The sequence below is a fragment of the Falco cherrug genome, chromosome Z (genome assembly GCF_023634085.1).
Source record: "Falco cherrug isolate bFalChe1 chromosome Z, bFalChe1.pri, whole genome shotgun sequence".
NCBI classification, from domain to species: domain Eukaryota; kingdom Metazoa; phylum Chordata; class Aves; order Falconiformes; family Falconidae; genus Falco; species Falco cherrug.
In genome coordinates, this window is record NC_073720.1 from 34325286 (window position 1) to 34341991 (window position 16706).

Consider the following 16706-nt stretch of genomic DNA (forward strand, 5'->3'; position numbering starts at 1 on the left):
TTTTCTCCTTCTGCATCTGCAGTAGAAGAAGAAATCAAACTTTGGAATAATCAATTTTAGCCATTTGTAGTCGGCATTTAAATCATTATAAAAACCACAGACTATAGTTTGCTCAGTGTTGCCTTCCACAAATCCAAAAACAGATCAAAATTATTCATGAACTGATTTTCACCACACAACTAACATTTTATGCATGAAAATATTTTATTCTTTCTCTGAGCATCTAAAACTTTAATGACATACTTTTAAAAATCATTCTGAAAACAGCTGCTGAATTTGAATCAAACTTCAAAACGCTAACTTTACTAAGCAGTCTCAAAACTCCTACAGATAAGGTACACACATATAATATAGGTTTTCTTAAGAAACTCAAATTACACACAGACAGCATCATCAGAAAGATAATGTGATCGAATAGTCAGTCAAAAAAAGGAGTCACCATTTCAACACCAATCTGAAACATTTTAAACCAGTACTATATGAGTATTTCTTTACAACATAAAGAAGTAGAGTTTTGCAGACAAGTGATCACCATTTCTTTCTGTGTTTACTTACAACTATGATTTGATCTCCCACATGGATTCTGCCATCATGTTCAACGGCACTGCCTTTTGTAATGCTTTTCACAAAAATACCAGAAGGTTCTGGGATGAAAAAACAGAAAATTGTATTAACCAATTTATTAAGAAACAACTTTATGCAACAATCTCCAACTAATGCCACCAGTCAAAGGAAGAAAAAAAAAGAAATGGGCAGGTAAGACAAGGAAAGAATCATCAAGAAAGTTATTTGCTTTAAGTAAAACATCTATATACTATTTTTCTAAAGGATGAGCCTGATTCATGTCAGCTTGCATTGAACCAGATTTCATTCAAAATCTTACAATGCCAAATTCCCAGTTGTTGCTGCAGAAGAAGAAATAATCTAATTTATTATAATCTAAATGTTGAAACCAACATTGACAAAAACCGTATCTCTGACTCTTGGTCAGATTTAAAACAGGACAGAAAATTAAGTCTGAGTACACCAATCTGGCAAATTCTGTATTTATCTAAGAAAATGCAAGCTTAGATAACCAAGTGCAGAAAACTGTAAGCAATCAGGACTACAACTTGCATTTAAACCAGCTTTTAACTGCAGCTGTAAGTATTTCATCCAACATAAAAAAAGAAGACACAAAAGAAAGTAAAAAAAAAGAACCCAGAAGGGAACCATTTTAGACAGTTACCAATTATGAATCAGAAGGAAAAGTCATATATATATATATATATATAAATGACCTACAGGATGGGAATTTCACTAAAAGAAAGCCATTTCAGGAAAAACACACTGGAATTTGAAACAACTTTAACAGCTCAGTTCCCACATGCACATTTTGCATAGTATACATAACATCAAGAAAACAGTAGCATGAACTGGCATGAAATCAAGTCTGAGAGTCACAGGCCTGTTAACACTGGTATCAGAAATCTTAACAGAATCCACTTTCCCATAATAAATGTTCCAATTCTGTTAAATGGATACATTTGATGGGAAGATAATCCACTATAAAATTGGTTTTAACAGCTGTCGAGATACACCAGTGCCTCTGCAGACCTGAAACAATATGACAAATGTTACTGGGAAGGAAGGATTTTGTAATAAAACTGATTACTTCTAACCTGAACGTCCTTCTCACAAAAGAAAAAAAATTATTTTTTCTTTACAAACCTTAAAAAGATTTTAGATGCTCAAGGATTACTTTAGAGATACTATACTAAAAAATAAAATTAAGTCTTTGATGCACATGCATGATAGTACGCCACAGATTGTACAGTAAACTGCAGGAACTGATCATTACCTGACGTTTTGTCTCCAATGTAACCAGCAATAGTTATTCCTAATCCCTGATTGTTTTTAGTAAGCTCAACATTAAATTTCTCTCCATCTTCACAGCTATCAACAGAAGCATCTGCCTAATAAGAAAAGCATAATTAGAAAGGAAGCTTTTTTCCCTTTAAAGATCAACCACATTATGTGATGTCATTAACATGTAAAATTATAGACACAAATGTAAGAACAAAAGTAGGAACAAAAGTACCAGCTTTGCTTCTGCTCTTACTTGGTGCTCAGCAGAGAAACTAAACATAGGTTAACATTCCTCAATATAAAGCAATTCAGGTCATGAGCAATGCAGGTCATGCCCTCCCCACACTGCTACCCCTGGGATATCACCCTCTAACCTACAAAGACATTATATGATGACTAAAATGACTGGTGAGACTTGTATAAATTGAACAATGAACCTCTTGTACAGTAAGTTACACAAACCATGTTTGAACAATATGTAGCTTGCTGCCCTTCTGGGACCTCCTCAGAACCAGCTTTAGACTGCTGTGTTATTAAAAAGAAAAAAAGATCAACATTATATTTTGTGTCATATTTGTTTAAATTCCTGTTCAATAACTACAGCTATTTTTCCTATGAATGCCAATTTTAAAGCATAATAAAAGCCATTACTAGCGAGGCAATTACATTTCTTGTTTTTGAAAGACATAAAAATTCTGGAGTGGAATGTAGCAATTACATTTCCAGCTAGTCAAATAATGACAATCTCTGCTAATAACTACTACAACCCTCTGAATTTCAGTAACAAAGAATTTTTGGGGTAACAAATTCATTTATTTATTGTTAATGAAAGTACAATACCTATTAAAATCCCACTTCAACAGTATTGCTTTCATGTCAAAAGAAAAAATCAACTTATGAAACTTGATTTCAACTTTAAAAAAGTTATTTTAAATTTTTTTCATCTTTCAGCTATCTAAACCAGAAAATTACTAGCCAATTCCATAGCCAATATGTATCAGGATAAGGCTTCAATTTCACTGTATTTATATGGACATCAGTTTTTATGCACATATTTAAAATGGGAATTCATAAATATGGTACAAATCTATCAAGATCCCACTATACTCCTATTTTTTATTCTGTCTCTTCTGCATGACAAATAGCAGCCAATATTTTTTAAAGTGCCAATACAGCAATCAGGCAGATACTAACTACATCCAGTTTGACTAGAAGAATATGCATGTGCCAAAATAAAAAAAAAAAAGACTTCAGAAGAGCTATGATGCTACTTGACAAAAGAGAATCCGAACAGTTCTTTATCTGAAGAACTCCACCCAAAACCATATTCAAACACAGGGGAAATAAATTTCTACTGTTTTAACCACCTCCCTAATTGATAATACAGGATTAGTTTGGCCACAGGTAATGCGACTAAAAACCTCATCCGATTTCTACAACCCCATAAATTTTTACAGGATAGACATCTACAGGGGACATGATGAGAAGTGCCCATTTCGGAAAGCCATTCTCCTCTCACCAATAGCTTTAAAAGCATCATGAAGTCTTCACGCACCCTGTATTCACCAGGAAGAAATTAACAAACCAAGCTGTCTCCATCATCACCTTCACTCCAGACTCAAATTAATGAGGTTTGCAGCATCATTAACTGGGTGCTCCCTCCAAGAACAAGATTTGTGCAGGCAGAAACAGTTTAAAAATAGCCTGCCTCCTGCCAGGAGACATGTACCAGGAACAAGGGATTAAAAAGGGCAGAAATGGAGAGGAAGGTGGCAAAAAAGTCAGATGTTGCCACTTGGTGGCTTTGAGCTATTTCTTCCATACTAGAAATCTTACACATCCTGCAGCTGCAGATACAGTCTTCAACATTGCATCATATAACCTCAGGAAGGCAAATACTGAAGAAATATACACAGATGAAATTACCAAATTCAGCTCCTCTTTGAAGACTGCTCCTTTTCACAGAAACAATAATTTGGGCTAAATATTGATCCCTTTATCTAAAATACAGCTGGGTTTTCATGCCTCCGAGTGCTGTAGAGACAAAAGTACCGGTCTGTCTCTCCTCTTAGATGCTCAGAAGACTCCACATTAAGATTAATTTTCTTTGCCTTACAGCCGCAAAGGAAGGGATGAATATATGGGGTTTTTTTTCCACAGATACAACTACAATGGACAGAGGCAAAATTATGGTATTCACATAAAAATTGCTGGGGCTTTTTTCTTCCAAAGTGACCTATCCAAAACATAAATTGCAACTGGGACGAAAATGTCTAGAAAAAAACAACAGGAAAGAGTAAACCAAAAATTATATCTAGTTGTAGGCTCAAAACCAAGCTCCTTCTCTCACTCACTTCCTCCACTTATACACATTTAAATGTATCTGGTCATAAGCGTATGTTACACTACTGGTCCTGGCTCCCATGAAACCAGGCTTTGCTGCAAACATGAAAGTGACCTATTCTGTAGAGGTTTTGAGCTGACAGGATATGATAATATTTACAGCATTTTTTAAGTGGCTGACAGCTGCAAAAAAGTTAACAGTACAGAGAGTACAACCATCAGCAGGGGAATAAGGGTAGCAGCTGGCTGACTTTTTTTGGAAGATGTCTAGCAAATGAGCAATGCCAGGTGATGTAGGAAAGAAACAGCATCTGTGTGCTGGTTGGCACAGGGAGGAACTGTCTGATGGATAGCTGTGATTATATGGAAATAAGAAATGTTCCTGGAGAAGAAAAGGACAGGTGGACAGAGAAACGCTACAGAGCCAGCTTGCTCTGTCTGAAGAAAAGATTGCACGGCTTCAGCTATTTTCAATGTATTACTGCACAATCACAAGCAACCCAGAACCAAATGATATTTGGATCACACTTATGGAAGTCCTACACCTTGATCCCAAAATGCTTCAAGCATGTAGTTCCTTGCGTTGGGGACTCCTGACATTTACATTCTCCCAGACTGTCAGCTGAGAACAACACTACTGGGAAAGAAAACCCTGTCTTTTTGAGAACTTAAGTGTGGAAGACATTCAATAAGCAGTTAAAAGAAAATCTGAAATAAAAGTTTGCCATGAGTTAAGTGTATGCACTGTTGCTTACCTGCTTCCCTGGCATGGAGATGGGTACTGGCGTCCCTGGAGGGACTGCTGGTAGAGGTGGCTCCTCAATAGGACCTCTTGCAATTACCAGTTTCACTCGATTTCCACACTGTCTCAGAACTTGTGCCACCTGCTCACTGCTCATTCCAGCAAGGTCTGTATCACCGATTTTCAAGATGTGGTCACCACTACACAATCTCCCATGCTGGAGGAAGAATAATAAGGAAAAAAGAAATCTATTAACATCCTGCCATTCCTCCCACATATATACAATTAGGAAAACACCACATAGCTTTAGTCACTTCTGAGACATATGAACCAGGTGTATTTTTTTGGGTGCCAAGTCAGTATCTTGATAATATGGAGAATGGCACACTAATTTTACTAGGAATTTCCACAGAAATATCCAGGGCATCCTTTATGAATCAGTCAGTCACCCAAACACAGAAAAAAAATGCATATAGTTATGGTTACTACCTACTGCTATTTCACAAGTGCATGTAAATTACAGAACTTCAGGTTTCATTTCCAAACACACTTCCAAAAGACGCCATAATCTTCAGTTTTGCACTTGTATTTAAAAACTGGTCCTCAGGATTAAATATGACTTCAAAATAAAACACATTTCTCCCTTACTGCAGCTCTGTTATCTGGCGACCACCACTTCTGTGCTTAGGAGACTGACCAGTCTCTGTGCCTGTTCAATCCCCAACCATCATTAACACTGCCCCAGATACTTGTCCAATGTACAAGCTTGAAATGAGCCATGATTATAAAATTAAATTCGCATGAGCCCTTCCGGAAGGAGCAGAGCCTGTGTCCTGAAGCAGAGGCATGAAGCCACATGCCTGCTCCAAGCTTCAGTAAGCCCAGCAGAGAGAAGCAGATGCTCTTCTTAGCTGTCCAGACACAGCAGATAAGTGTTTGGTGTGTTCCCTCATCCGTGGATTATAACCAGTATATTCATGAAAGAATTAGGAGTCTAAATGCATCCACAGCAAACATGTATAATGTAATAGGTTTGAAAATGTGATTTAGAGCCTAATCCAGCTTTTACATTCAAATGCACAGGTCCCCTGCACTAAACACACCTTTACTGAGGATAAATTTCACCACTTGCTCTCTCTTTTTTACACTCGTGAGGAGAAAATATTTAGTATGATTATAAAACAGTAACTTCACACCTTACTGAAAGGTAAACAGAAGAGTAGGTTGAATTTACCTGATCAGCCACCCCTCCTGGGAGGATGGTTTTAACAATCACTCCAGTTGACTTCCCTCCCACTATCCCAAATCCCAGACCTGAGCCATCGTTCACCAACTCAATGGTCTCCACGTGCTGCCAGTGAACCTAAAAGGAATAAATATGAGCTTGCAAACGATTGAAATAAGGACATACTTGCAAAATAGATTCTCTTTTATTTCTTGGGTATGTGTTTGAATAAGGGAAGGTGGGTAGAAGGTGGAAATATGGGACCTTTCTAACAATTACTACTAAGGGTAAGATTACATAATATTTAAGCACTAAAACGCTCGTTCCATGACAGTTTGGATTTCTCAGGTACAAAACAGAGCTGGGTAGTGGGTCACAACTTTCAAGCACTTGCTGAATTAATTTAAGCAGCAACCTAGGACTGTCCATCTCCATGTCCCTTTGCAGTCAGTGAGAAAAATACTACTGCTAGGAAATCTCACAGGTCTGGAAATTGAAATCTTCAGGTAAGTGCATGTTCACATCAGCCACTATAACAAAGCACAGGAGAAAGCATAAACCCAGTTCAGAGATTAAGGCCAAAAGCAGCACCAGGTATTGTGAGGTAGCCATTAGCAGAATTGTCCCCTGTGTAACAAACAAAGATATCTGGGTTGTCTGATGTAAACAGCGCTGGAATGAAGTAGCTGTGATGGCAGGCTTCATGTTCTGACAGGAGTAAAACTGCTCTGAAAAAGACAAATGCTAGCTTGTTTGTGTGGGGTGGTACTGAAGGGATGACTGGAAGCTTCTGGTATTGTTTCTCCTGAAGAACAAACCACATCATAAACTCATCCGAAATTTAAAGTCACAGCTGGTGCTCCATCAGGTAGGATCCTGAAAACAAGACCTGATTTTGGAATAATTAAGGTACTGCAAATTCAAAGCCTTATAGTACCTGTTTGGGAATCTGCAGTCTTAACATAAACTAACAATGATCAAGCAAAGCCTGAAGGAAAAAGGACAGCTCCAGATAAGCTGCTTTCCCCCAGCAGCTGAAGGCAAAGGGAACACAAGGACTGGGAAAGGCATGGATAAAAACAGGAAGGAGCCATGGCAGGTTTGAAAGGAACATTCTTACAAGCAAGGGAAGCTGTTCAGAGAATACGGAAGCAATCACATAAAGAAAGAAGTGTGTCACAAGAATACTGGAAGAGAGTGAGCCTCTCCTATGTGCTGACAGGGAAAGTTAGGTCAATCAGCTTTACTCCTGCACACAGAAAAAAAAAATAATTCTGAAATTTCTTCACCAAAGGTTTTACACTAATTATTAAAATAAACACTAGAATAGCTGCTTTTTCCAGACTGATTGCTCTATATACTCCCTATTATTGACTCTCTTAAAGAAGAGCCACAGGCAACTAAATAGCAAAACCCACAGAAACCAAAGAGAGGCCACTTCATCCCAGGGTAAGCCCTTACATGAGTAAGACACCAGGAAGGGAAAGTGCAGTTAGTATTACCATGTTTCTGAGCTATGTTCTCTACACATGGATTGCAAAAGCTTTCAAAAGAAATGAAAGGTAGCACAGCTGTTTTCTGGGTGTCCTGAAGTATGTCCTTACACAAGGCATTTGGCAATTCCCCCACTGAGCCCCACTGCTGACAGATGACAGAGAAACAAACAGAGAAGCACCCATCCAGCTGGTGGTGCAGACCATACAGCAACATCTATAACACTTTTGTTTGCCCAAGCAGAAGGCAAAGAGAAAAAAGATCCTGTTTACTGCAACCTCAACATAAAGCTTCATGAGTTTGCATGGGTGTATACACAGAATTTGGCAGACAGGAAGAAGGAATATGTCCAAGATCAAGATCCCCCCAGGCAAATCTGAGTATTTTCCACTCTTATGGGGAAAAGCTATGACAAAGACAAAAAGAAGAAAAACCTCAAGAAATGTGAAGGAAATGTACATACAAGTTACAATTAAAAGTCTCAAAATACTGGATGCACTAAGCATTTACATGCCCAGAACTAAACACATAGATGTTTGGGGTTTACTCACCGGGTTGGAATGGGCTGAAACTGTGCTAGCAGCAGATGGAGACCGGGAAACTACAGGACTGATGAGCTGAGGGAAAGTGCCCCTGGCCACAACTAGCTGGACATTATCTTTTGCTTTCTGTAGGATGCTGATAGCCTGTTGATGTGTAATTGTCTGATCAAGGGCTTGTCCGTTAATAGCAAGGATTTGATCTGCTTCCTTCAGCTTTCCATCTCTGTCACGCATGTGTAAACAGGGAAGGTGGATGACAAAATAAAGAAAAAAGAAAAACCAAAGAAGTGTTGCCACAGAAATTACAGTATTTTGACAATTTTCCAGTTTTTTTAATAACCTGGTCTCTATTCCCCCCACTTTTTAATCTCTCCCTGCAGTTTTGCTGAAAGGAGCTGATGCGGCATCCTGGTGATCGTTTCCTTTGAAGCTAATCCCGCTGCCACTCTCCCCGGCTACTACCCCCCAGCCAGCTTTCTTCTCCCTGTACCCCCATGCAAGACTAAGCATATTAGATCTCAGTCACTCCCAGCCATAGCCTGGGAACTTATGTTTATCCTTGACTTTGAGCCTCCTGCTTAACAGACCAAGTGCTCCACTTTGTTCAGTGTGCTCCTTCTGAATATTCATCAAACCATGGAGTGGAACACACTTTCATCAAGATGTTACGGAAACAAATTTTGTTTTGCAAAAAACCAAGGGGGGCCAGGGGGCGGGGGGGCGGGGGTGGTGAGTGGGGCTGGGGAAGAAAAAAGAAGGAAAGGCAGAGACAGAAACAGAAAGAAAATGATAAAACGGACCCCTGTTAAATGAGGGGGGGAAAGCCCTGAACAAATTAAAAAGTAACTCTTCACTTTCTGACAAAGGAAGCATTACTGTTAAATTACACACCAAGCCCTTCCTCAGACCTACTTCAAAGGAAATGTACAAAGCATACACAGATGAGTTACCCTCTGCCTCCTCTACCACTTCTATTGCTTCTACAATAAACCAGCAAAAACTCTGGAGTCTTGTCTTCAACATCCCAAAGTGGCAATGCTTTGAAATCAAAGGGCAGTAACAAAACGAAGGATGCCTATTACACCAGCTTTTGTAAGCACCTACAATGTAGAAGCCAAGGTACCCAACAGTATTCAGGAAAAATGCTATTTAGCTTCAACCCATAATTTCTGTGCTTTTGAATTTGAACTGTTTTTCAGAGTGCTCTCAAAGACTCATTACTGCCAGGGCTTTTCTGATTTATGAGCCCTGTAATAGTTGTTTAATTTTTCTCTTCTTGCCAGGGAATCAGGCCCTGCCTGATTCAGTAAAGATATGTCTCAACTCCATGGAATAAGAAAAGTAAAAGTGAACACATCTTGAAGGGGAAGAAAAAAGAAGTGGAAAAGTGAAATCTAGGCGGGTTAAAAAATATTGTCATGAATAGAGCATGCCACTTTTCATAACTGAATTAACTCTGTAGGCCACGCTCTGCCCTCTGTTAAAGGACAGTGTTCAGACCACAAATAATCAGAAATTTTCTCCCTACAGCACAGTGAGAAAGAGCAGCGAGATGACTCAGACATCCCACACAACATACAGAGTGCACCACAAACCAGCTCTGGCAGGGATGCTGATCAGCAAATCCACACAGAGTGATACACTCCACCATTCTGCAGTGAACCAGTGCTGCTGCCATTCACTACTGCATTAATTTGCTCCCTTGGGCTGTTCTTACAGCAGAAACCCATTTCTCTCAACACTATTTCTGGAATCAGAATTAAAGTCTAAAGCATACTTAGAGCAAGCTGTTGTCACTGCTGAGTTTCTGGTAATATCAACTAAGTATCTCTTTAAGAGTTCAACAACTCTTAAAGACTTGCTTGACTTAAAAGCTAGGTTTCACACTTGCTCAATGGAACCCTACCTAACAAACAACGCTGCTAGCTACAACTGGGGTTTTTGCACCAAACTGTTTTTCACTGCATTCAAGGATGGCAAAATCTGTATTTCAGCTTCAAAACCCATGGCAGAGAAGAGTAACTTTCCCGTTTTCCCTGTTGGAAAGGTGATACTATAAACAAACCACAGAGGAACTACATCTGTAGTTTCTAGAAATTCGGAACAGATCGTACACTGCCCTGTTCCAACGTTACATAAACTGTAGTGATCAGTAATTTTAAATCTACTACGATGTATGGCTTAGAATGCCAGAGAAATGTGCCCTTGTACCACAAAAACAGCAATAACACAACTAAATTGCAGTGCCATATTAGCACTTGATACAGTAAAATATTCCAGTAGCAATCTTACCTATGTGCCACACTTCCTTCCTGGATTTCTTGCACAAATATTCCTAGTTCACCCCTGTTTTCGCTCTTGAGTCCCACGACACTGAAGCCCAGACCACCACTTATAGGTTTAACAAGCTCAATAGTCTCAACAAGCCGACCCTGTTCAGTAGAAGGAAAAAAAGGGTACAAATGTTTAAAATGTTGAAAAGCAGTATTAACGAATGTGGTGAACAACTTGGGAATAATTTCCTAATTTGACAGCTACAGCTGGACAAGGCTATAACAACTGGAACAGTTGTTCAGTTCAAACTTCTTGCTATCACACAGGAAAGTGACAATTACGAAAGGTCTGAGAAATAAAGATTATTACAGCCCAGGAGAGGAAATCAGGAAGCAACAACTAAATATACAGAGTTTAGACTTAGCAGAGACTGAACTACGATATGTGTCTATAAAATTTTAGAGGGCACAGACAAACTCTCAAGCAGAACTAGAAAAAGAGGATGGATTTCAGCAAGACAGAAAACAGGACTGTGCAAAAGGCTTTTCAGAACAGCAGAACACTTCTTCTACCTGGCTCTATTACAGGTTAATTAGAAAAATGCTAGAATATATGCCTGGCCATTCTCAGCTCCAGCCACTGAAGGGACTTGTACACCATTTTTGCCTACCACGGGAAAGCAGCTAAGACTACAGAACAATGAGTAGCCAGGCCAAAAAGGAATTTTCCATCTTATTTCCAAGCAAGTCACAGAACTAGCTTTCATTAGTTATGCATACAAGAGCATGCTCTGACAAAGCATCTCCCTCATGCACAGATATAGCAGCACGGAAAGATAATGGCATGCTGATCTGCAAGAGGCACACTGCCCAGCTACGGACAGTAGTAACTCAGCAGTGATAATGTCAAGGTTACTTTTCCAACTGTTTTCTCACTTACCGACTGTTGCTCAAATTAAAAGGTTATTTTTAGTTTATATAGCAAGTGAGCTCCGGTTTGCTTAATAACCCAATTGCTTTTAAATAAAAATACAAGCATTTCAATCTTCCAGATCATTAGGGACCCACATTTCATGGTTACGAGGCAACATGCTTACCTGGGACATATTTCTGATCAGCTGCTCAAAGTCATCACTTGAGGACTTCCCATTAATCTGAGGTGTAACAGATCTCATTGATGCTTCTAGCACTTTAGCTGAGCTGCCATTCTGCTGAGCCAACAAATACGACTCATTATGGGGCAAGGACCCCAAATTCACACCATGATGGAGAAGCTGGGGGAATTCACCAGTGGAATGTATGGAAGGTGTAATATTTACCTGTAAAAGATTGATGTCAACATAGATTTATAGACAGAGCAGAAACCTCCTGTGGTGGTGTGCCCTGCCCCATGCCACCCACACCACCCCTCCTGACACAACAATGAACACTGTATTCAGCTTAAAATGGAGTCAGGAAATTGGCTTGAGCAGCATGTCTCTCTTGCAAAACAGATAACGAACAAAGTCTAACAAGCAAAGCAACTGAGTGATATCCAGGGTGAAGTGGGGTCCTCACAGCCTGGTGCTGCTTCAGTGAAGGCCAGGAAGACCCTCGCACATCTGTGACAGTGAATCTCTACCTGTACTGAACCCTCCCGCTCCATGCTGAACCATCGCACCCAGACGACCTTCCCAAACTGACACCTTGTTAAGGGCCAATCAGCGCACAGTAACTGACTTAGTCCCACCTTGCCCCGAGTATAAGATCTGGCATTTTAGTATCTTTTTTTTTTTTTCCCAACAATGAGAACTCTTAACTACAGGACAGGTCAAGGGGCCTGGATCTCTCTCTCCCCAGGAAGGGACGTCTCTTTGGTAAGACTTGCGGCTCCAACTACATTGGATGTTACCCGGGACAATATCACTAACAAAAGCCCTTGAGTTTTGCAGTAAGTGTATTTATCAATGTCAATTCCAATCTTGTTATATCTGTCACCCTAATAAATCATCTCTAAATAATTTCTATTTTTTCAACTTTGCAAAACTGTTTCAGTGAAAGTCCTTAAACTGGGCTCTGACAAGTAAAGGTTAACTCTAGTAAGAGGCTGTACACATAATCCTTTAGACTCAAAACCGCTGACCAAATCTGAGACTAGGATTGCATCTAGCCACAACTAGACTCCTCTCTGAGAAGGAGTTCAGAAAGCAGGGGGATCCTTTCCAAATCTCATGACCCAACGGGAGGGCTGTCCTCCCACTCCCCCAGCCACTCGTCAGACTCTAACATGGCATCTCTTCCCTATCCAAGAGCACCAAAACAGGTCAATTGCTTGTTAAAAATATCTGAAATCCCCATTTGCAATTTTAAAAACATAATTTTTAGAAGGGAAATTATCTTTTAATACTTACAACTCATGTAAAGTCGTGAATTATCAAACATTAAAGAAACTGATGAGAATAACCTAAATTATTTTCCATAATCTGTCTAGAATTCTTTTTGTTCATATCAGCATAGCAGCCTGAAGTACTCCAACAGAATGGTAGACGTAAACAAAATACGACTAAGCTTTCCCTACTGTACTAGTAGTTTTAAAGCAAAGTGTATTTTGATGGAAAAAAGAAAGAAGTCTCACCAGCTACACAGGGAGCAAATCTCACCTGTCAGGGTTTCTGCATTACTATGCACTACAGCTGCCAATGCGACTCTCTACATGAGCTAGAATTAAACACAAAATTACTGAACAAGTCTACAATCACCAGGCTGATCCAAAAACCAGTGTCCTACCCTTACACTGACAACCTTGACAATATACTTCTCTTAGAGCAGAAAACAAAGTAAGAGACTTCTTCACTTCGCCCAGCCATACTAAAAAAATTATTTTCAAGCAGATGTCTGCCAACCATTCTAACGAATGCTGGTGGTGGTACAAAGCTCAGGTGAATTCAGCAGAAGCCCTCATATGGCTGTTGTCCCACTTGCCTGTTGACTGTCAACAGGCACTGGTTTACCCTACGTTGACCTGTTTTATACTTGCCTGGCACACTAACCACAATTTAGGACCACAATATCGCAGCCTCAAATACTTCTTATAGTTTTACAGCACAAATTTTCTAGCATTCCCCACCACAATACAAAAGACTGGGATTCCCCTTCACTGAAGCCTTATTTTTAAACTGCAAGTATCAACAAAAATTTCAAAACTGTCAATGTATTCTAAAATGTCTACTGCACCAGTCTCAACTGTTTAAGCACACTACTTCCACTAGGTTTATCACATGATTCTCCCAACCATCCAGTCATTACAATATCAGTACCGTTCTCCATCACACAATTCCTTCTCATCCACGTGCTTTAGGAAAATACAAGAGAATGAATGTCATTTCTTGAACACCTATGGCTGGGAAGACCCTTAAGTTACACAAAAAATACCACAAGACAGCACTGGAAAGAAAAGTCCTCAACAGCACCTAGCCTGGTCTGCCATAAAAAACTGGAAAGAGGAAAACCAGGATGTTTGGAACTCGGTGATTTCTATCTTACAGTGTTTACACTCTGTTGTCCATATGTATGAGGTATCACTTGTGTTATGTTTCAGACGAATCATAATGCCTAATATGTGCACACATACACTTTCTTTATCACATACAGTCATTTCAGCAAGCCTGTAAGGCACACATAGATAAGCCTAGTTTCACAGTTCATTACATGTAGCAACACCCAGAGACATAATCAAATTCTGCCCTTTCCATGAACACAAGATTTCCCCTTACATTATATGCATGGATTTGAAACTAGTAAGTCTATGTCATACTGTGTTTCGTATGTGCTTGACTCCATATAATAGGTTAATTCACTTCCACCTTCCCAATGTCATCCATTTCAATGTATAAAAGTATATCATTGAACTTGGTCAATTAAAGTGCTTCACTTCTTGTTCTCCTACCTTCAAATCTTCTTACGCATCCTGCTGTCACATTCCTTTCCACAAAAAATTGTCATGGGTCAAACTGTAATTTGCAAGAATAACTAATACTACTGTACCTAGCCAGTCTTGCATTGTTTCTGTTTTAAAACATTCTTACATTTCTACAGCAAGATGAAGCAGCCTAAATGATATAAATCCAAACTACTTCTGATGCATACTCAAAGGCCATAGTATATGCGTCTGGTATCACAAATGTTCCTAAGTAACATGTATACATTCATCTTCTAATTTGCACTGCTTATTGTAGAAAACAGCACCAAACTGCCCTTCCTGCTGAAGGTTACCATCCTCAGAGCTCACTTGCTGAAAGGAGTCACTAGAGAATTCATCACCTGCTCAGGCAAAGCCAGCAAGATTACCCTAAACAAGCAACAGGGTACTATAAGCAAAACCTACTGTTTTTTCTGCATATAGATTAGTGAGAGCTCACACAACCTCTTCAGTGCAGCCTCTGGAGTGGTAACCTCAAACTAAGTATGCAAGCCGCAGCAGCTGAGAGCAGTAATGACTCCAGTCAACAAGACTAAACCTAGAGAAAAACCTGAAATGCCTTCAATTTCATTTAGCACCATTCTAAGCATAGCATTACTCTGTCATGGGACCCTTTTAATGTGGCAGGAGCTTCCTGAGGTTTCATCTTCAGGATGGCGGAAGGGGAAGAGTCACCAGTATTACTGATCGTCCTGTAAAACTCAACTGTGTGTGAATTCCCCCACTTCGAATGAAGTGTGCAGTCATCTTCTAAGACAAAAACGTGAAAAGAAGAAGGAAAATCCTACAATAATGCTAAGAGCAAAATCTGAGGCTACATACAGAAAGCCAGAAAGCCTTCTGCTTTTCAAAGAACAAGCCATGTAGGCAAAAAAGGATAGAAACAGAATTTTAAGGCACAGAAACTGACTGTAGCTGAGAAACTGTTGCTGTGCCCACCTCACCCTCTATTTCCCTTCCATCTTCCTTCACAAATTTCACTTTACATTTTTTTCCATGCTACCACATGGTGTGCAGACTGCTAACCCAGAGACAATCCCAGTCTGTGAAATCTCCCTCTGGATAAAAAGTCAATGTTTTGCTGTATCTGCAACACTCCTTTACACAAAAACACATAGGGAGCAAGTTGCAACACTGGAAAAATCATTCAGTGCACAAAATGTAGACCAACCAAGCCACAATAATCCTAAAATACAATATTTTTAGATTAGTATGAATGATAAAAATGGTGTTTTCATCATGATATTGTTTTTCTCTAATATACAATAAAACACTTTCTTGTATGCACAAACAGCAAAGAAAAAAATGGAGCTACACATCAGAAATAAATGGTTACTGAGTATGACATATTGCCCTTATAATTAATTGAATTATATACCTTCTCTGAATCTGAAAAACTTCTTGCACCACTCAATACCCCGTACAGTACAACCTTCAGTATGCAGAGGAGCTCTGTGTTCATCCCATACTATGTTCTGTATACGTTCTGCTAGTACTGCTTAACAGAGGCTTGCTTTAGGCAGTTCATTTCACTGTTTGTGAATGCAGGCTAGCCACGATGGACACATTAACTTGCAGCTGAACATGTGCCCAGTATCACCACTTTCTTCTTTAGGCAAGTTTTAAGTTCTTCAATTAAGATATGACAGTCTCCTCAGGGATTTATGTTTCTCTCTCTGGTAGAAAACTCATACATCCCCACGCTAAAACAGAAGTAGCACCAGCACCAGTAACACCTCCTATTTTGGTTTAGCATTGTTTGTTTTCATTGACAGAATCCTGTTCAAACTAGCAATATAGTGCCCACCTTCTCAATCTGACATTTCATGCTTTCTGCATACTTGCATGAGCTGGGACACCACTGCAAACATTTAGGAATTGACTGGCCTGTCCCATTTCTTCTGCCCTCCAAACCAGGAGATGGAAGATTTTTATGTTTTTCTAAGACATTTTCCAAAACTAATTATTAACTGCATCATTCTAAAGACACAGGATGGTTTTTATTTGTGTGATGGTTGAAATATCACTGAAAAGAAGTGCTGCATACTAAACATGCAGTAAAAGACAAAAATCACCCTCCAATCCACACCAGTTTAACCAGAACTTTACAAAGCTTCACCTCAAATCTTCAGTAAAACTGTTGTTACAGCACAGCCACAATGCGGTATCGAACACCACCTCTTCAACACCAATTGATAGAAACACCTCATTTTCATCACACCTTTTTTAAACAAACACAGCTAACACCTTCAGTGGAGGAACTGCTTGACACTGTAAGCCT

At 39.4% G+C, this 16706-nt stretch overlaps 1 protein-coding gene across 20 annotated transcripts in view; it reads right to left on the reverse strand.

Annotated features, from left to right (window-relative positions):
* The window catches only part of MPDZ (multiple PDZ domain crumbs cell polarity complex component), a 99259-nt gene that overhangs the window by 66519 nt on the left and 16034 nt on the right, over window positions 1–16706 (reverse strand). For all 20 annotated transcript variants that reach the window (XM_027807893.2, XM_027807888.2, XM_027807889.2 and 17 more), the window contains 7 exons: window positions 11565–11786; window positions 10487–10626; window positions 8204–8417; window positions 6168–6296; window positions 4947–5150; window positions 1841–1955; window positions 556–644 (listed from right to left, as the gene is read on the reverse strand). In XM_027807893.2, coding sequence (XP_027663694.1) covers window positions 556–644; window positions 1841–1955; window positions 4947–5150; window positions 6168–6296; window positions 8204–8417; window positions 10487–10626; window positions 11565–11786 — 1113 coding nt within the window. The remainder of the gene's footprint in view (window positions 1–555; window positions 645–1840; window positions 1956–4946; window positions 5151–6167; window positions 6297–8203; window positions 8418–10486; window positions 10627–11564; window positions 11787–16706) is intronic.